Below are 20314 nucleotides of genomic sequence, written 5' to 3' on the forward strand. Positions count from 1 at the left end.
CTTAGCTAGCAACTGACCAAGAACACATAGTGTATATAGGGACTAGATTTAAGGCATGAAAACGCAGGAATTTTTTTTTTCACTTAGTCGCATGGCTGGCAGCCTAGTAAAGCAGAATTGGGATCTCAGCAACATCATTAAAGGGTTTTTTTTAACGTGTAAGTGGTCAGCCCAAGGGCTCTAGGTTTAATTTGTGTTATAAATGATCTCTTGGGTCATCCGTTGTAGTTTGTCTGAAATATTTTCTTGGTCTAAGGCATTTAAAATAAAAATAAAAAAATCATTTAGGCTGTTCTGTGTATTAATTATTGTATTTAAAAAAAATACTACTTGGTGCAGCTCCATGGGTGATAGTAACAGAGTTGTAGAGTATGTCTACACAGTTGCTGGGTGATGTGATTTCCAGTTTGCATAGACATTAGGGTTGCTAATGGTCTAATCACACAAATTCAAACACCCTTACCCTGCCCCCTTTTCTGAGGCCATGCCCCACTCACTCACTCCATCCTCCCAGCCCACCCTTTCACTTGCTCTCCCCCACCCTCACTCACTTTCACTGGGCTGGGGCAGGAGGTTGGGCTGTGGGCTGGGGTTGAGCCTGGGGGAGGGTATTGGGGTACAGAACAGGGTGTGGGGCACAAGCTCTGGGAGGGAGTTTGGATGCAGGAGGGGGCTCAGGGCTGGGGATTGGGGTGCGGGAGGGGCTTTTGGAGCTGGCTCCAGGAGGGGGTTCAGGGCTGGGGAAGGGGGTTAGGGTGCTGGGGGGTGTGGGCTCTGCCCAGGAGGCTCTTATCTCGGGTGGCAGTGCAGTGGGGCTAAGGCAGCTTCTCTACCTGGCCTTGCACCACTCCCAGAAGTGGCTGGCACGTCCCTGCAGCCTGGTAGGGGGAAGACCAGGAGGCTCTGTGCACTATCTGTGCCTGTAGGCATCACCCTTGCAGCTCCCATTGGCCGTAGTTCCCGGCCAATGGGAGCTGCAGAGTTGGCACTTGGGCATGGGGAGGCAGCATATGCAGATCTCCTGTCTTCCCTCCCCCCCCCCGGCAGGGCCACCCAGAGAATTCAGGGGGCCTGGGGTCTTTGGCGGCGGGGGGCCCTGCTTCAGTGGTAATACGGCGGTGGGGGGTCCTTCTGCTCTGGGACCCGCCGGCAAAGTGCCACAAAGGACCCCCCCCCGAATTGCTATCAAAGACCTGGAGCTTCTGGGAGCCTGGGCCCTGCGAGAGTTTTCTGGGGCCCCTGGAGTGAGTGAAGGACCCCCTCCAGGGACCCCAAAAAACTCTCGTAGGGACCCTTGCGGGGTCTGGGGCCAATTGCCCCTCTTGGGGGCCCCCCCTCTGGGCGGCCCTCTCCCCAGGGGTGTACAGATGTGCTGGGCACTTCCTGGAGTGGTGCAGGGCCAATACAGGCAGGGAGCCTGCCTTAGCCCTGCTGCATCGCTGGACTTCTAGTGGCCTAAAATCTTCACTTGGCTTCACTAGCCTCTGGGAGATAGAGCCCAATTCTGGGATACCGGGAGGATTGGCAACCCTAGTAGACATGCTTGAACAGAGTTTGCACATATTAGCTCCTAAAAATTGCTGTGTGGCTGTGGCGACACAGCCTGCAGCTCAGGTTAGCCACCAGAGTGCATATCTGCAGGATTCTACTTGGGCAGCTAGTCTGAGCCTCGTGCTGCTGTATCTGGACTTACTTTTAGGCACTAACACTAGCTCTGCTCAAGCATGTATGTCTCCATGAGCTGGGAATCATACCTCCCAGCTGCTGTATAGACTTGCCCTACTGTGAACAAAGCTCCAGGAGTTTTTAATTACCTTGTCATCTATACCTGCTCAGAGGAGGTCCACATGTCATGGTGGTAAAACTACTGGCAACTGCTAGTTCGTTATTTGTTCCTAGAGCATCTGTCTTGCTACTACTGGTGTTAAAAATGGTGAGGAATTTTTTTTTTTTCTTAAGGAATAAGTACAATTTAGCCAAGGACAGAGTGCTTAACAGGAAAACAAATCTAAATGTCTAAGTTCAGATGTGTGCTGTTGATGTGTACTGGCAGGTGTTTCTTGATTGGTTTCTCTTGTCGGCTTTGGCTAGCATTAGATTTGAAAATGTAATAGTTCTTAATAGCAATTTGCTGCTTACTGTATAGTTACGGTATGCATCATACTAAGTAATCTAGCACTCTAGCTCTCTTTGCTATAAATACATTACTAATTTTAGAACAGTTAAGTGATTATTCTTACTAGGAGCAAACAAGTTCATAGTAGCAGTCACTTCACAATATATCTTGCCTAAAAATTCTGTAAATTTAAAATGTTAATTATACAAGTGCATTCTAGGCAAATTACCACCATTTTATCTTCAAATGTCTACTTATAGATAATCAGATAAAAATAGATAATCAGATAAAAATAACATGGCAGTTGAGTGAGGATGAATGTTTACCTTTTGTGAAAGATGAATTGATAATCTACATAGTGATTATTTCCTGAATTCTTATCCACATGCTGCCATTCACTTGTCCTATTGATCGTAATATACCGTTTTGTTAAAACTTGATTTTTTTTCTTACCCAGTGTTCATTTTTCTATTTTATCCTTACAGTTGTTCGCAACTAATTCCTTGAAGTATTAATGTCTTCATAGCTTGTATTTTGTACATTTTGTTAATTGGCTTTATTTTAGTATATGCCTAGAAACAATATGTATATGTTGTGTTAAAAAATGTTCTTACAAGGTATCTTGGTCATAGTTCTTAATTGCTCTGTTTGTTCTAGTAGCATGTGTGGATTCTATCCTAGGCTGCTGTTTTTGGTATATGAGAAGAAGCGAGTAGTCCTAGACCAAAAAGCCCAAATTCCCTCCTGACCTCTATCTTATATGTTGCCTGCAATAGCTTGCTACTTTATATAGGAGGGGTAGGCAACCTATGGCATGCGTGCCAAAGGCGACACACGAGCTGATTTTCAGTGGCACTCACACTGCCTGGGTCCTGGCCACCGGTCTGGGGGGCTCTGCATTTTAATTTAATTTTAAGTGAAGCTTCTTAAACATTTTAAAAAACCTTATTTACTTTACATACAAGAGTAGTTTAGCTATATATTATAGACTTATAGAAAGAGACCTTCTAAAAACATTAAAATGTATTACTGGCATGCAAAACCTTAAATTAGGGTAAATAAATGAAGACTTGGCACACCACTTCTTAAAGGTTGCTGACTCCTGTTATGTAGGATTCACTTGAGTTGGAGCAGGGGCATAGCCAGGTGGAGGGGACAAGGGGAGTGATAGAAAAATAAAAGGCACCACTGGCTCCGTGGGTCTTGAGCGGCATTTCGGCGATAAAGCTTCAGTGCTGCCGAAGACACCCGGAGCTAGTGAAGGGCCTGTTACCGAAAACCCAGAGCACTGCCCACATAGGTAAAAGCACCTCAGCGGGTGTCGCCTTTTTTTTTTCTTCACTCCCAGGCAAGTAAAATTAAAAAGGTGCCACTTGTGCTCGGTGGGGGAGTGGCTGCTGCCCCGCTCCCCTCCCCAGCTGCACTACTGAGTTGGAGTTCCATATTCTGGAGGCTGTATCTTTGGCTCAAATAACATCCTTGAACCTTGTCATTTCACCATACTGCGTTGTGTCCTTGTCTTCATACTTCCTCTGTTTCTGCATGTGTATTTCTTCTGCAATTCTGGTATCCTCTTTGCAGAATCTAGGGTTGCACATGTGACCTGTCCAAAAACATCTGGCCAGTTGATTGATCAAGTAGTGTCAATGGTCAGCTTATTTTAAAGCACTAACAGCAGAAAAAGAGTAAGACTTTATGGTCTCCAGTAGGCATAAGATCTCAGGTTATGCTTAATTACAAAAAAATTACTTAACTGCATTATTTTAACAGAGACAAATGTGAAACACAATTAAATGAAGTTCTGAAAAAATGACACCATGACACCTGCATCAGGGCATTCTTGATAGAGTATTTGAGGGAGCTCAAATAATAGCTGATCAGTTGACATTTAACTGTTTAGAATTTTGGGTTCTTCACTTGACCTGTGAGTTTTATTTATTTATTTATTTATTGTTTTGTTACTGCTTTCTCTTTTCTCTTTTTTTCTTTTTTTAATCCTCTAAAGTTTCAGTTCACAGTACTAGTTTTTGGTAGGATTTCTCCGCACATAGTGAATCACAGTCATAGTTAGGAATTGGTTCAAGGAGTAACCATTACATATGTTACCTAGGCACAAGGGCTTGTCTACTTTGGGAAATGTTATCAGCATTGCTATACTAGTATAGTTATCAGTGTAACTTGCCGTGTGGATGCTATAATTTGCAATAACAGTGGCTTTTTTTCAGTTTAGCTTAATTTGCTTCAAAAGGGAATTAAGATAAATCTAAAAAGGCCACTGTTGTAAATAAGAGTCTACTTGGAGTTATATTAGTATAACTATAAAAGTTAATTTTTCTATGCAGACAAGCCCTAAGGAGAGAAGCTATGCTGTAGAATTGTATGAAGAAGCAGTTGTTTAAATGGTTGAGAAATTGCTGAAACTTGTCAGGTGGTGACTTTGTCCAGTTTAGCTGCAGGTAGCCAAAGTCCACTATTGGTTTTATTAGCTACTCCTGAGGGCATTCTGTGCCAAAAAAATTAAATTTCTGCACACACTATTTTAAAATTCTGCAAATGTTGTTTGACAAATAAATATGGAGGTTCCAGCCTAGACCACTGGCTGCACAGAGGTTGGAGATCACTGTGCAATCTCCTGAAGTCTAAGACAACTTTTATATACTTTTTAATAGACACACATCTAAAACAGATACTACCAAACAAGTGTTCTATGAAGCAAGCTCTACTTGTAAATTGTCATTTCATGTTGGAACTTCTAAAAATTTGTCATGTCAGTACACTAATGTTTCTGTATTGTCTGTGAACAATATGTATTTGTGACTAGAATATCTGCATTCAGCATAGCTAAACGGCCTCTAAGCACTTACAGCCAGGTGAAGTTCCCAGAAAAAAGATATGATGGTTAAAAAGTGGTTTGGCGGTTTTTGACAGAATTGTTTCCAATAGTCTCTGCAGGTTTGAACAGGTTTCCTCTTTCATTGCAATTTCATTAACCCTCAGTTAGTTTCTAGTTATCCCCTACCACTTCCATATACTTGTATTGACTCTGGCTTTTTTCTATTTCTCGATAATAATTTCTGCTTTCTCAACTTCTAGCCTTACTGTGCATATTATTCTTTGTTTCAAATTGTCGGTATTATGCAACAGCATGTGAGGCCTATGAGAATTATAGATAGGCAATAGAGACACCAGCTTGGAATCTAGTCAGTTTAAGAAGTGGATGAAAGTATAACGTGTCCCTCTACTGGCTTTTGTGACTTGAGTCTCATTTTCCTTTTCAAAATTTTTGTATATTCTGTTGCTGTTTGAAAGACTCACTCATTCCGAGAAACTGTGACTATACACAAAGTGCTTCATAAGTAATTCAGGATTCTCAAAGGAAACTGAAAAATAGATACCATGTTATCTTTCTATTACAAGTGTCCTGTCAATACTAAGTTAAAAATACTACTCATATTTTTATTGATGTCCCTTTAACTCAAGGGTACAGTATGTAAACTTATTTGTCCAACAACTTAAAGGTAGCTGAACTTGTCTGGGTGCCTTTTTTTATTTTTATTTTTTCCTGGCAGTCATCTGGCATGTCACTGTTTACACTGGATGTCAGTGCTCAGACAGAAGGGCTCACTAACTAGCTGCATTGACCAGCCTGCGCTTACCAGGTTAGCCTCTTGAATAGCGTCAGGGTCAGTTAGAATTGAGCTTAATGTCCAGTTGATTGGATCCAGTGGTCTGTCAATCTTTTGAAACAATGTAGCAAAACTACTTATTTTTCATCATTTCACTTTATTTCCATTAATTGACATCTAAGCGTATTGAAAGTTTCATCTGGTCACATCATATTGAGCCAGATGTGTGTAATTTCATATATGCTATGCAGCTTGTTCACAGGAGAAGACTATTTGAAATGTTTAACTGACTTCTGACAAACTCAGTTGTCCAGGGAAGGTGGTTCTTACATTGCATCTTTCTTGCAATGTAGATACTGTAAATAAAGATACTAGACTTGATCCTTTAAATATTTGTATCCATTTAATTGGCCGGTTTCAGTTCTTGGCTCATAAAACAGGAATTACTTATGAAGTTAGCAGTGACTTTACCAACTTCAGGATTTCTTTGGGGGAGGGAAACCACAATGATCAATGGCTTTTTAAAAATTTCAAGTATAATTACTTTCTTTGCTGCTACCACTTCAATTTTGTCCCTGTTAGCATATGTGTTAGTCTTCAGATATTAGCTGCTGTTTGGAACATCAGATTACAAACTTTCAGTGGTGCATGCAGCATGAAGTGTGAGCTCTAACAGTTCTCAAGATCCTGGCTGTTAAATCATGTTAGAGTTCAAGTGTATAAACATAGGCATCAACTCCACTCCTGGAGCACCCATGGGGAAAAATTAGTGGGTGCTCTACACCCACTGGCAGCCAAGCTTCCCCCGCTTCGTCTTCTCACCCCCCCAGCACGCTGCGTTCCCGCTCCTCACCCTCCCTCCCAGTGCTTCCCACTGCCCTGCTGCCTAACAGCTGTTTGGCGGTGCTTAGGACTTTCTGGGAGAGAGGGGGAGGAGTGGGGATGTGGTGCGCTCGGGAGGAGGCGGGGCAAGGGCAGGGACTTGGGGGAAGAGGGTGGAATGAGGGCAGGATGGTTGAAGGGGCGGGACCAGGGCCTGTGAATGTTGAGCACCCCCCGGGAACAGAGGAAGTTAGCGCATATATGTGTGTGCAGGGGATAAAATGACACAGGGACCTCGACGTGATATGAACTGATATGGCTAGAAACAGATGCTAGCATCCTTAGAAACCTGGAATTCTTAGTCCTCCTAGTTCACAATATGTCTAACAGTAACAGTAAAAGTAGACACTGTTTTTTTCAGATCAAAAGTGCCATTTTGACCATGGTCCAGGTCTTGAAGTCCTATACCTCAGGCTGATATAACTCACATCTTGCAGTATCCAATAGGAGTCTGAGGATATATGTACATTTTCAACTGTGAGACTTTTCCACAAGTAGTGACCATGTGGAAACCTCTTTCAAAGTGTTGTGGGGAGTGCAAGCACCCTGATGTGACACTAAGTGCATTCTCCAGTCACCTTAGTTCCCTTGCTCCCTCTTTCGCAAGCACAAAGGGCTCTCTCTCATAGCTGTCAGACTTCTAAACTTTAATATAGAAATATTTTCTCAAATATAGTCCTTAGATGAGTAGTATAGTTTAGGTATAGAGAGAGCTTAAATTCCCTTTTTTCCAATCTCCCTCAAGATCGTTGAGAACTGGCCCTGATCTTCAAACTGGGTTTAAGAAACGTGCTGTGTCTTTGTCTGAATTTGGTGTCCAGGACCGAAGTTCAATCTGCCTGTGGAGAGCACACCCAGTACTAGTGCACTGTGTGACAAGTACTTGTCCCTTGAAGTTCATGGGAATGTCACATACAACTTCAAGTGCATTTCAGAGACTATGGGTAGATGGTAATGCCCCAGGTCTGAATTTAGCAGAGAGGCTAGAACAGGGGTAGCCAATTTGAGCCTGAGAAGGAGTCAGAATTTGCCAGTGTACATTGCCAAAGAGCCACAGTAATATGTAATGATTGGGGGGAGGGGGTGCGCGTGCGCACATATCATCATATAATTTGATCGTGTGTATTTTATACATACGTAGTCAATGATAATAATAAAAACTTGTCCTTTTATTTAGTGGGACTTCTGGCAATCCTTGCTTTCAACAATTCCTTTAAAGTTTGGTTTGTGTTTACTTGTGCTCGCAGTTCTCTTAAGTGGCTGTCTGTCAAAATGGATTGGTGCTTGGACATGTCTTGAGTGTTGAGAAAACAGACTCTCAAATATAGGTTGAGGCAAACATTGAGATTAATTTTAGGGCTGCACCTCTGATTTTGGGGTATTTTTCCTTTGGTACAGATTTCCAGAAAGTAAGGATCCCCCTGTGTCTTCTGAACAGATTTCAATCTTTCATCTTCCAAAAGTTATGTTTCCATCTGGGAAGTTGCTTCATCAGTGACTAAAAGGGGTTCAGACAGTCGGCTTCAGCACTAAAAGGGTCAATCAGAAATGTGGATTGAGGTCTTTTCCACTGCAAATCTTGGAATCTTTCTGTAACAGGGTTGGGACTCTCACCACCTCAGCGCCTCCTGCTAGTGACTCCGGGAATTAGCTCAGTCGAGTGGAGCGCCCTCTCCTGGTGGTGTCCTGCCCATTGTCTCGCCCTCGGTTGGCATCTGAGCCCACATTGCTCTCCAGCTCACAGCATCCTCTTCTGGACCATTGCCCTCCAGCAGTGCCCCTTCGTCCATCCACACCGGGGTGTGTGTGTGCGATCAGCAGTCTCTCTGCGCCCCAGCCACCATGTACAACCACACACCCCAAAGTCTAATCCCTCCAGTCAGGGATCTGGCGTAGTCAGTGATGGGTGCTCCCCACAGCTGATGGTGGCATGTACTGCAAGGGGGGGACCCAGGCCCGCCCGCTACTCTGGGTCCCAACCCAGGGACCCTCTAGTGGCAGCCATCCTGCCCTCCTTCTCTCCCACCATCTGTCCACATCCCTGGGCCTCTTCCCCTTCGGCCCCTCGCACTGACTAGGCCCTTCCCCTCAGGGCCTGCGGCCTGGCAGACACTGGGCTGTGGTTCCCTTCTGCTCCCCTGGACCTGCCCAGCACTGCACTGTCCCAGGTGCTAGTCTCCCAGCTCTGGAGACAGACCTTCCCCTCCCGAAGGCCTGGGACAGACTCCCTGGTGCTGTTCTGGGCAGCCTTTATATATGGCTGAGCCTGGCCCTGACTGGCGGTCTCCAATCTGGGCCCCGATTGGCTCCAATAAGCCCTTCTTTCATTGGCTGTTCATCTGCACAGGCCCATTGGCCTGCTGCAGCCTAAATTCTCAGGGAATGGGGCAGCAGCCCCACTACACATTTCCAAAAAGTATCCTTATGATCTTTAATCACTCTCACATATCTGGTTATGCTCCATTTTAGGGGTTCTGCTGCATCATCTTTTGATCTGATTTGACATTGAGGGAAAGCATCAGCTCTCCCTCAAGCATTTGTCTATGAAACAACTGCAGTTTGTTCATGAATGCAAATTCACTTTGCACTAGATCAGACAGCAATTGGAATTTTCCTTGTAAGTCCACTCTTAGTTTATCCAAATGCAGCAGCGTATTTGCAAGAAATGCCAAATCTAGAACCCACCCAGGATCTGTAAGCTCGGAGTGTATTCTGTTCTCCTCCTCCATAAATAATGTTACTGGTTCCAGGAGCTTTAAAAAATGAGAAATAACTTTACCTCTCAAGAGCCATCAAACTGCGCAGTGAAATGGCAAATAGACAGGAGGAGTCATCTTCATTCAGTTCTTCAATTAGATTTTGAAATTGTCTGTGATTGAGTGTATTTGAATTTCATTCGCTCAATGTGCAAGACAGGTTTCATGACGTGATCAAATTTGAGATTTTTTTTTAAATACCAGTTGCTCCCAATGAATAATACAGAATTCCACCAGGAGTAACATTGGCACCAACGTAGGTCTGTGGTGAAAGAAATTGGAGACATCTAGATATTGAGAACGATCTTAACCATAATTAACCTCCAACTCCACAGGGATATATAGACATGAGATGATGCATTCTTGAGGATACACTGTATCAGTGTTTCTTTAGTTGAAGCTGGTAGCCTGCCTTCTTTAAGAGAAGCATTGACAATCCCCATTAGCAGTGGGTCCGTTACATCTCCACTGACCATCAGTCATGGCCTAAGTTGCAGCACAAAGTAAAGCATTTGTTTCCTCCTCCTAAGATGTTGCCCTGCCTTTACAAATGGAGACAGATCCAAATCTATACATTCTTTGTCACTAAATCACAATTTCCTCCAAACAAAGTACTCAAATCATTCACCAAGTAGAAATAGCTTTTGGCTATCTGTGACATGAAACAATTCTGCAGATTAAAATTTGGCAGATGTTACTGTGAAGTAAACAAATCTGTCCTTCCACATCGTAAGTCTTGAGTGCATTGGGGTGACTTAAATCAGAACTGGTTTTATTCTCCTGGTGTTCAGGATCTTGTACAAGATGGACATGCTATATTCAATCCAATTTTAAGGGAGGGGGACTTGTATTTCTGGTGAGACTCTCTCTCTCTTCTCCCCCCTCAGCCCCAGTTCATGCTCCACTAAATATGGATGTTAACAGCTGGATGCCATACAGTTTTGTCCCACTGATTTTTGATTGCTCAATCTTAATTTAATCAAATCTTAAATGGTGGAAACCTTGACTTGGACTTTGGTAATCAGTATGAACTGGAGACTGGAATTCTTGTTTTCTGATACTCCAGGCTTTTGAGAGATGATAATTATAGGTAAAATCAGTGGAACTGAAATCAGGCACAGGGTATTTGTTTAAAATGCCTGAATCTCTTCCTGCTTTGTTTCTGTGGGAGTATGCAGGGGGAAAACATTCCCCAAACTTAGCAGTATTGTTCTACCATCCTGATCACCCTGAGTTGACCAATGAGATGCATTTCCAGGATATGCAACAGTGGTGGTTTTCAGGCAGTAACTATCCCACTCAACAGTTGTCTCTGATCTCAGCATCCCTGCAAAGAGAACTCCTCTCCTCCTCCTCCCTCCCCCAGATCCCTGTGCATCTTCCCAGGAAATAAAATGAAGGTACATGCCCACACAATCATGATTCTGCCTGTTCTGTGTTGCTTCAGTACACCCATGCTTGCACTCTGCCTCTGCATTTTTCTGATCAGGAGCTACTTACACCTGTCTTACACTTAAATAATTAGCCTACTCCACAGAATGAATACCATAGCTACTAAATTTTACAGGCTCTTTGCCCTTATGCGTATGATGCCACTTAGCATTATGCTTTCACTTGCCCATCCTTAAGCAGACAACACTAATCTCTAACCCATCTGTCTACAGACCCCATGCCAAGAAGACCCCTGTTGGCCCGCTACTGGCACAACAAACATGATAGCATTGAAATGAGGCATACTGGCTCTCTCAAGATACACGTGCAGCTTTTTCCTTTGGTCTCTCACCTGCGGTTCAGGAGAAAAGCTCAGTGCCCTCCAGAGAGGCATGGTCCCTCCGTATTACCTCACATCACAGTGCTGTTTGGAAGACCTGTGATTAGCTAATGCCTGTACCATTTGACATAACTCCACCGAACACACTGGATGCAGCTGCAGTAATTCTTGGTAGTTATTGCCAGCTCTAAGGGGGCAGAGTTAAGGTTGCATCACCATCTATAGTTGACCTCTGTTTCCTGACTTTCAGAAGTTTGTGTTTTGATAAACTAAGTGTTCTGGAAGGGCACAGGATACTACTAGGTAGCATTAACTCTGTGTTAATGATGGTTTTTTGTCAGTGAATAATTGGGAATCTATATACTCTCTTCCACATCAAAATCCATCCACACTCCTACTTGCCGTTCCTGTACACATGGGAATACTGTAACTACACCCTATCATATTACTTTCAAAAAATCTATTTTATATTTTGGCAGGACCCATAATGATAGGCAATGGCCAAACACACATACAGGCACTTCCCGGACTATCTAAGAGAAACAACATACAAAGGGTCAAGGGAGCAGAATTAAACAGAGTTTTAATTAGTGGTCTGATCGGTGTTTTGTCACGGAAGGATTTGATGAATTATTTTGTATTAGTCTATTTTGATGGACTACTCCTGTTTTAAAAGCACTTTCAGTAGTATAATCTGAGCCTCTTTTTTTCCCCTAGAAATGTTATGAACAAAAACAATACAAAAATGGGCTCAAATTTTGCAAGATGATCCTCTCCAACCCGAAGTTTGCTGAACATGGAGGTAATTGAATGGCTTGAAAGACTTATTCTTATTTTCCCCCTGCTGTAAGTTATAACATCACTGCTTGTATTTAGTTGTATTCCTTAATTAAGCATTGTATTACTGATACCGTAAATTATGACATGAAAGGCGGAACCTAAAAGTCCATGTTTTGGCCTCCATCGTAGAAACTAGAGGTGGAGATGATATGTTGGTTCATCTGCTCCATGCCTGTCATAGCTCAATAATTCCACACAGTAGGAAAATTCTGTAATTGTAGATGTGCAACATGATGGAACTTCTCCTGTTTGCCTTGAGAAAGATCACTGTTCTTTTCTTCCTTCTCTTCCCTCCCCCACTCCTCCAACTCCCTAAAATTCAACTTAACTTTTCCTGTTCTTCCTTTTAGGCTATTAGTACTGTTAAACCCACCCAGATAAATACATTTGTTTTAAGTACTTACACCCTTCAGTATGTTATGTGTCCCAGTTGTCTTTGCATAAATATGTATATTTTTAATTTTCCATCATCTCAGCGCCTCCTACTGATAAATTTTGTTCCCTGAACTCCCTCAATATGACAGCATCTTCCATGTAACCTGGTGTGCAGGCCTAAATGCATTATTCCTGTCTCAGTCACAGCAAAGCTTTACAGAGAGATCTGTTGTCTTCCCAGCTCCATGGCATGATGCATTTTTATTTGAAGCACAAAATCACACGTGTCTTTTATAGTTATCTCTCATTATAAATTTGTTTCTTTATTTCCTGTCCATGGTTGCCACTCTAGGTCTCTCTTCTTAGTGGTTCTCATGTTTATTCTTTTCATTGATCGTAATTTTCATTGTCCTAGAACAGTGGTCTTCAACCTCTGGTCTGTGGACCCCTGGAAGTTGCAGACTATGTTGAGCAAAAAGTTATCATTACCACAGAATGGCGGTTCTTTTTTGAGTACTTGCACATGTCCATTCCAGTGAAGGGGTGTGTGTGCCCTGAGCACAGTTACTGGAAACATTTCCTTTGGTGGGGTCTGATGGGTTGACTCTGGCACCCTCTGAGGCTGCTCATCCATATCGCCCGTATAAAGGGCACTGCTGACCCCACGTCCCCTCAGTTCCTTCTTACCACCCGTGACGGGCGCTATAAATAGTCTATGCTGGATCTTGCAAGTCTTCCTCTGTGGACTTTTTCTCTGTATTTCTGTGCATAATTCTTGTTCGTAATTGGTTATGTTTCTTTTAGAGTTAGTTTCTTCCATTATCGGCAGCTGTTCCTCCACTCTGGTACCAAGGCCTGCTTCTCTTAATGGGCTTCAAGCCATATGCCTCCTGCAGAAAGGCTATACCTCTGAATGATCTGCAGTACAGTTGCCTTAAGTGCTTGGTGGAAACTCGCATTTGGAAGCGCTGCAAGATTTGCAGGGACTTCAAACCTCATACTAAAAAGGAGCAGGATGCTAGGCTGAAATCCATCTTGATGGAAGCAGCACTCAGACCTCCCTCGGACCTGGACCATTCAGACTCCGCACTGAGCACCTTGGTGTCAGTGAGGTGCATGCCTGCCAGTGTCTGGGAATCATGGCACTATTTACCATCTCCAGTGCCAAGGAAAAAAACCAAGACAAAGCCTGCCAAGTGAAGATGGCCAGGCATGGAGGCTAGAGCAAAGTGTAACCCATGTTGGACCACTCCAGGGCTCCAGCAGCTCAGTTAGCACAGTTAACTCCAGCCCCTTTGCAGGTGCTGTTGAGCCAGCACTGGACAATCCATCTGTACCAGAGGGGAAGCAAGGTACAGGCACTTTGACGGTGCAACTCGTGCCAGAGGCTTTTGCTGAGGCTAGAGACCTACTCTCACTTATTGGTGCTGGTGTCACTGGTAGTACAACAGTCAGTGGTGTCTGTACTAGGGTACAAAAGAGACTGTGGCTATCGTTTGCAGCTTGATACCAAGGCCCTCGGTACCATCTAAAGAGAAGCTGGCCTTGATGGCCCCGTCCTGATCTTCCCCTTGCTGGCATTGGTCACTGGCACTGGTAGGAACCGCTCCTTCATGGTCTCCAGACAGACTCCTCCTCCTCAGAGTCAGAGGTGGGGTTTTATGTCTCCTGCTTCAGGAGCCAGCCCCGGTATGCAGGTTGTCACTACCTGGCGATGGGCCAGGACACGCTGTCGACTGCTTGGCCTTCTAGCCAGTAGCAGGTGACTGTAGTGGCCCTTCTGGAACCCATGGGCATTTTTCCCAATGCAGGGTCCTTGGTCAAGGCGCTTCTATTTGTTGGCCTCTGAGGGAAGAGTGCTGCCACTTGTTTAATCAGAGCCTGATCCAGGCTCTGGTGCTGAGTACCAGGAGCCAACGCCACAGGATCTGGCCTGTGCTGAAGGCTAGGATCAGTGCCTCCTGCTAGTTCAGGCTGCTTCCTCATCTTCTCCTGATGAGGCTGTGGCAAGAGCAGACTTATCGCCCTCCCACGACAACTGAGGCCCATCAGGAGCGTCTCAAGAGTGGCTCAAAACCTGGACATTCTGGCAGAGGAAGTTAAGCAGTCCTCTCACTCTTTGGTGGACATCTTGACTGCGGCAGGCCTGTCAAGAATGGCCCTTCCTCTCAACAAGGCCATCATGGACTCAATAAAGGCCCTGTGGTAGACCCCGACGTGCCTACCTCCCATGGCCAAGAAGGCCAGGAAGAAGTATTTTGTCCCAGCTCAGGGATATGAATTTTTGTATACCCATTTTCCCCCCTTTTCGCTCCCCGGCATGCTTGGTGGTCTCTGCTGCCAGTGAGCGAGAGCAGCAGGGGCGATAAAGGGGGACCCCCAAATCAGAGGAGTAGACCTGTTTGGGAGGAAGATCTACTCGACTGGGGATTTGCAGCTCAGTATCACTAACCAACAAGCGTTACTGAAAAGATTTGACTTAAACACATGGGACTCTGTGTTTAAAGTTTAAAGATTCATTGCCCAAAGAGGCCAGAGGGGAGTTCTGTTTGGTTGAGGAGGGGAGATTGATAGCAAGGACTTCACTGCAAACAATCCTGGATGCTGTGGATTTGGCTGCCTGGTCCATGGCCTATGCAGTGGTCATGCATAGGAGTTCTTGGCTCTGATCCTTGGGCCTCCCACATGAGGTTCAGGAGAGCCTCCAGGACCATCCCTTAGAAGAGCTAAGTGCCCTCACAGAGCAGACAGACTCCAGGCTCCGTGGCCTCAAGGATTCCAGGGCTACTCTGAAGTCCCTGGGCTTATACACCTTGGTGACTTTGAGAAAGCGTTATAAGCCCCAGCAATCCTCCTGATTCTTCCTTAGTCCTGCCGAGCTGGTGGATGAGAGGAAGAAGAGCAAGGGCTTCAGGTATAGGTCTTCACCCATGTCATCCTCAACATCAATGCTTGTTCCTCCCACACATTCGGGAGACTCTAAGCAGGCATTTTGATGGGGTGCTCGAGGATGCCGTACCCACCTTAGAAACCTCAGATCCAGCTTACCCTTTGTTTTGCAGACCACTTGTCCCACTTCCTCTGGGCATGGTCCCATACCCCCCATTCTTACACCCCCTTCCTCCCCAGTCCCTCTTCAGAGACCCCTATGTCAAGTAACTTCTCGCCCAGCAACTCCTACGGGTGTGAGCCATGGAAAAGGATCCACAGAATCTAAGGGGTTGGGGTTCTGTTCCCATTATTTCTTTATCTCAAAAGCTAAGGGAGGTCTCAGACCCTATCTTCAAGCTGTGCCATCTTAAGCTACCTCAAGAAGCTGAAGTTCTGCATGGTTTCCTTGGCTTCCATCATCCCCTCCCTGGGTCCAGGGGACAGGTATGCTGCCCTTGATTTGAGAGACACCTATTTTCACATCTTGATTTTTTTCAGGAACGTAGAAGGTTCCTCAGATTTGTCATGGATCACATACATTACCAGTTCACTATTCTCCCCTTTGGCCTGTCGATTGCCCCATGAGTATTTACAAAGTGCATGGCCGTTGTAGTGGCCTTTTTGAGGAGGCAAAGGGCTGGTCAAATAACAAACCAGGACTCAAGTGGAGTCCAGCAAACAACTCATCCAGGCCAACTTCCAGAACGGGGGTTTACTTATAAATATGCAGAAATCCACCCTTACTTTGGTACAGAGGACAGAATTTATCGGGGTGGTGCTCGACTTTGTCCAAGCCAGAGCCTTTCTCCCAGAAGGGCACTCTCAAGCAATTCTGGTGCTCATAGTCCACTTCAAGGATCACCTGATGACGACAGCTTGGAGTTTCCTGGGTCATACAGCTGAATGTACTTATTTAGTGCAGTATCCGAGACTACACTTTAGACCACTCAGGCGTCCCTGGTTTCGGTGTAGTTACCAAACCACCACCGTGTGGACATGATCCTTATGATTCTTTCCCCGGTTCTTACCTCACTCGGTGGCAGGACCAATGATAGTTTGTGGGGTCATCCTGTTCTCACAGTTCTGCCCATCGTTGTCCCCAGTCTCAGATGCATCAGCACTAGGCTGAGGAGCTTACTTGGGTCTCTCAGAACTCAAGGCCTTTGGTCCCAGGAAGAGCTGTCTGTACACATCACTGTCAAGGAGCTCAGGACAGTCTGCCTAGCTTGTCAGGCATTTCAGCTTCATGTTACAGGCACAAATGTATCTGTTCTAACATACAACACAACAGCCACGTTCTAGATCCCTGCTCTATATCATGATATAGAGCAGGGAGGGGCCTGTGTTGGGAGGCAGGTCAGTTGTGGGATCTTTGCTTTAGCCCCTTGATTCACCTAGAGGCCTCCTACACACTAGAAGCACAAAAGGAGTTAGCAGATCACCTCAGCAGGTCCTTCTCAGATTGGCATGAATGGACCCTTCACCTAGATGTCATGAAGCTTGTTTTCCAGCAGTCAGGGGCTCCCCAGATCAGTTTTTGACAAGACACAACAGGAAGTGTCACTAGTTCTACTTTCTGGGTTATAGCTTTGGGTCACGCTCAGAGGCTTTTGTTCTTCCATGGATGGGTCACCCTCCTGTTCTGCTTGTGCACAAAGTCCTGCTGAAGATCAAGCTGGACTGAACGTGGGTCATTCTGATAGCTCTGGCTTGGCCCCAACAGCATTGGTTCACCACTTTGCTGGACTTCTTAGTGTTACCAGTCCCACTGATCTCTGAGGACCATAGTCATTGTCTGCTCCACCTGAACCTTGGATCCCTCTACCTGATGGCCCAGAAGCTCCGTAGCTAAACCTTGCAGAACTAGCCTGTTTGGAGCAGGTCCATGACATTGTATTGGGAAGCAGAAAGCCCTCTGCCAGGGCCACTTAACTGGCAAAATGGAAGTGGTTCTCTATCTCATCTTCCCAGAAGTGTTTCATCTACGCGATTGTCACTGTCGTTCAAACAGCAAGGTTTAACCATTTCATCCATTAGAGTCCACCTGGCAGTGGTCTCTACTTTTCATCCTTGAGTGAATGACCAATCAATTTTTTCAAGAAATATCTCTAACCATTGCGTTAAGGTCCTTGAGAAGTTGTACCCCCAGGTACAACAGCTGGTCCCGCTCTGGGATCTCGACCTGGTTTTATCTAAGCTTACGAGCCCCTCATTTGAGCTGCTGGCATCTTGCTTGCTGCTTTACCTCTCCTGGAAGGTGGCCGCCTTAGTGGCCATTACTTCAAGCAGAAGGGTTTCAGAAACCTGTACCCGCGCTTTGGAGCCACCCTACATGGTATTCTTTAAGGATAAGGTGCAGTTGTGTTCTCACCCCGCTTTCCTTCCACATGGTGCCAGAGCTGAACTGATGGATACTACTGAGGGAAAATTTTCTGGCAACTGTGCTTGGAATGCGCACGCACCTACATTGGAATGGACATATGCAACAGATATTGAAGAGGAACTGTTACAGAAGGTAAGTAACTGGGTTTTTTTCCCCCAGCCTGTGGTCCTTGAACCTAGAGGTTCACGGACTAAGACTTTGAAAGGTCTCTGCACCTCCATTTGAAATTTTTTTAGGTGTCTGCAAATGAAAAACGATTGAAAACCGCTATTCTAGAGCAGTACAATTGTCTCCGTAGGTCATAAAGGTCTTCCAGCCAAGGTGGTTAAAATTTTTTTTAAAAAATTATTTTTATTTAAATCAGATTTTTTTGATAGGTTTTTTCCTCAGGAAGCATTTTATCTAAACTTTATAGTTGAATGATATCTCATCATGGAATAGGGATTATAAATTCTGATTCTGTAGTATCAGATGATATATTCATGTAATGTTTAAGAAAAGTTTTTTGTAAATGAGTTTCAATAGTTCATGGATTAGGGATCCAATCTTATAGGGTTCCAGAGGCTTCTGTATAGATTTAGGTTAATCTTTCTATCTACCCAATGGGACACAGTGCTCAGTCTAGAAGATACCATCAGAGGTGCTTAGTTTTGCAGTTCTCAACCTGTGGATTTGTGTCTTCAGATAACATGCTTGTTAACAGCAAAAATGTTTTTAAATAAATAATATATTGAGGTGAGAAATAACTGACCTCAACCCTATTGTCCCTCCATAAATTTGTGTACAAAGTCAATCCTTTACCTCTCTCTAAAAGTATAAAGTTCCAAAAAGTTCAGTAAATAGAAGATTATTGGGGGCGGAATAAATTTGGACAAGGAGAAGTCTGGAGATAAATGTGAGAAGGGAGGGACAGGCATTAGAAACAAAAGTGAAACTGTTTGAGCAGCATATTCCAGAAGTCTTGAGGTCTGTCTGAGTGTAGCCTTCATTGATTTGAGATCTACCATACCATTTTCTCACTAGAAGGGAAAGCTTATAATTGCAGCAGGCCATAAGAGAGACCCAGTTTGGGAATAAAAATCATTCAAGAAATATGTTTGCTTATGATGTTTTAAGGAGAGTCACACCAGGGAACTAGTGGAAATGACTTAAGCACTTAGATTCAGAAACTGTTGAAGTGATGATCTCACTTTTAACAGCAGTAGCTTCTTTTGCTGGTGTAGAAAGAATATTTTCTTCCTTTGTTCATAATCCCTACTTTTTTCAGGTCCCAAATGATTTCTCAATTTGGAATGAGTTAGCCCAAACAGGAAAATGAAAGTGAAGATGACTGAATGAGCTGCAGAAGCCAGTATTTTAAGTTTCTCATGTTGACCTAGCTGACAGTTTATTTTAATTTTTATTTTTTAAAAACAAATTGGTTAAGTATTTTAGTTAAACAATTTTGACAGAAACAAACCTGATTTTAAAAAAGTGAATGTTTAACTAAATTAAAAAATTCATATATTTGTCTTGTTAAAATGTTATATTTGTTGTTGAAGAAAAATCCAGAATACATAAGGTGGTTGTTTTAGTTAAATAAAACAATTTAATTGTCTGTCTGGTGATGTTCTTCTCCTAATACAGCCTAGCAAGAAAATCCGCCGATAATAATGATTAACCTGTTGAATTGGCGATAGTTCACCTCCCAACGACTTCATAAATATCTGCTTCGGTTACCTTTTGGCAAATGAAATAACCAAACAATTATGCATTTTCTGATATAGCTGCAAAACTAATCTGAAAAGTTTTCTAAATAAATCACTTTAAAAATGTATCGTATGTACCTTCTAAAAATGAAACCTCCATTTCTTTCTTAGTTGTGAAGAATATATATTAAGGTAATAACAACCAACAGGAATGCACTTTTATGTAGAAATCCATGATTAAATTGAGTCTTCCTGACTAATGAGTTAAATCACGTTTTAAATGAAATCTACCCTGCTTCCAGCTTCTGATCCCATGGTTTAATCATAAGACCGTTCTTCTTGCCTTAATTATCTAGAGCATAAATACATTACTATAACCTCTTGTAAAAATTGCTTCAGATCACTTAATCTTAACTGCATCAAAGCAAGTCAAATGTTGTCTTGTTTGCTTGCAGAAGGACAAATAGAAAATACAAAGCAGCCAGGAATCAAATCTCTTCTGTAATGCTGCACTGAGCACTGTTAAGCTTCTGCCCTGATCTAAACTAGTCTCAGTGCACTGATTAACTTGCTAATTAAATGCAAAGCATCTTGCATCTGTATCACTTGTCACCTATGACAGTCCAGAGTAATGAGCAGCTATGTCACCCTTGCCCTGCAGGCTCGTGCTGAGTGTGTGCAAATGCAGCCTGTCAGTCACATGTTACATATTTATTTAGTACATGTTTTCTTGATTACATGCTGGCTCCCACCAGCTTTTGTTATACTGCAGGGTGATTTCAGCATACCCCCAGTCTTAGATTCCCACTCCCAAAATGTATGTGCTGTGCAGCCCAGCCCTCTCCTGGACAATACAAGCTGTAGCCTTGATCACCTTGATCGATCAGTCTTTCAGCCCTCATATAGATTGCACCGATCACAACACATCTTCCATTTTTCTCACATC

At 43.9% G+C, this 20314-nt stretch overlaps 1 protein-coding gene across 2 annotated transcripts in view; it reads left to right on the plus strand.

Moving 5' to 3' along the window:
- NAA16 (N-alpha-acetyltransferase 16, NatA auxiliary subunit) overlaps positions 1-20314 on the plus strand; it is a 100981-nt gene that overhangs the window by 1095 nt on the left and 79572 nt on the right. Inside the window, exon 2 of one of the 2 annotated variants that reach the window (XM_050948121.1) lies at positions 11869-11953. The exons of the other annotated variant lie outside the window; for it this stretch is intronic. Coding sequence (XP_050804078.1) covers positions 11869-11953 — 85 coding nt within the window. The remainder of the gene's footprint in view (positions 1-11868; positions 11954-20314) is intronic. 2 annotated transcript variants of the gene reach the window in all.

Source organism: Gopherus flavomarginatus, chromosome 1, assembly GCF_025201925.1.
Source record: "Gopherus flavomarginatus isolate rGopFla2 chromosome 1, rGopFla2.mat.asm, whole genome shotgun sequence".
In the NCBI taxonomy this organism is placed as follows: Eukaryota; Metazoa; Chordata; order Testudines; family Testudinidae; genus Gopherus; species Gopherus flavomarginatus.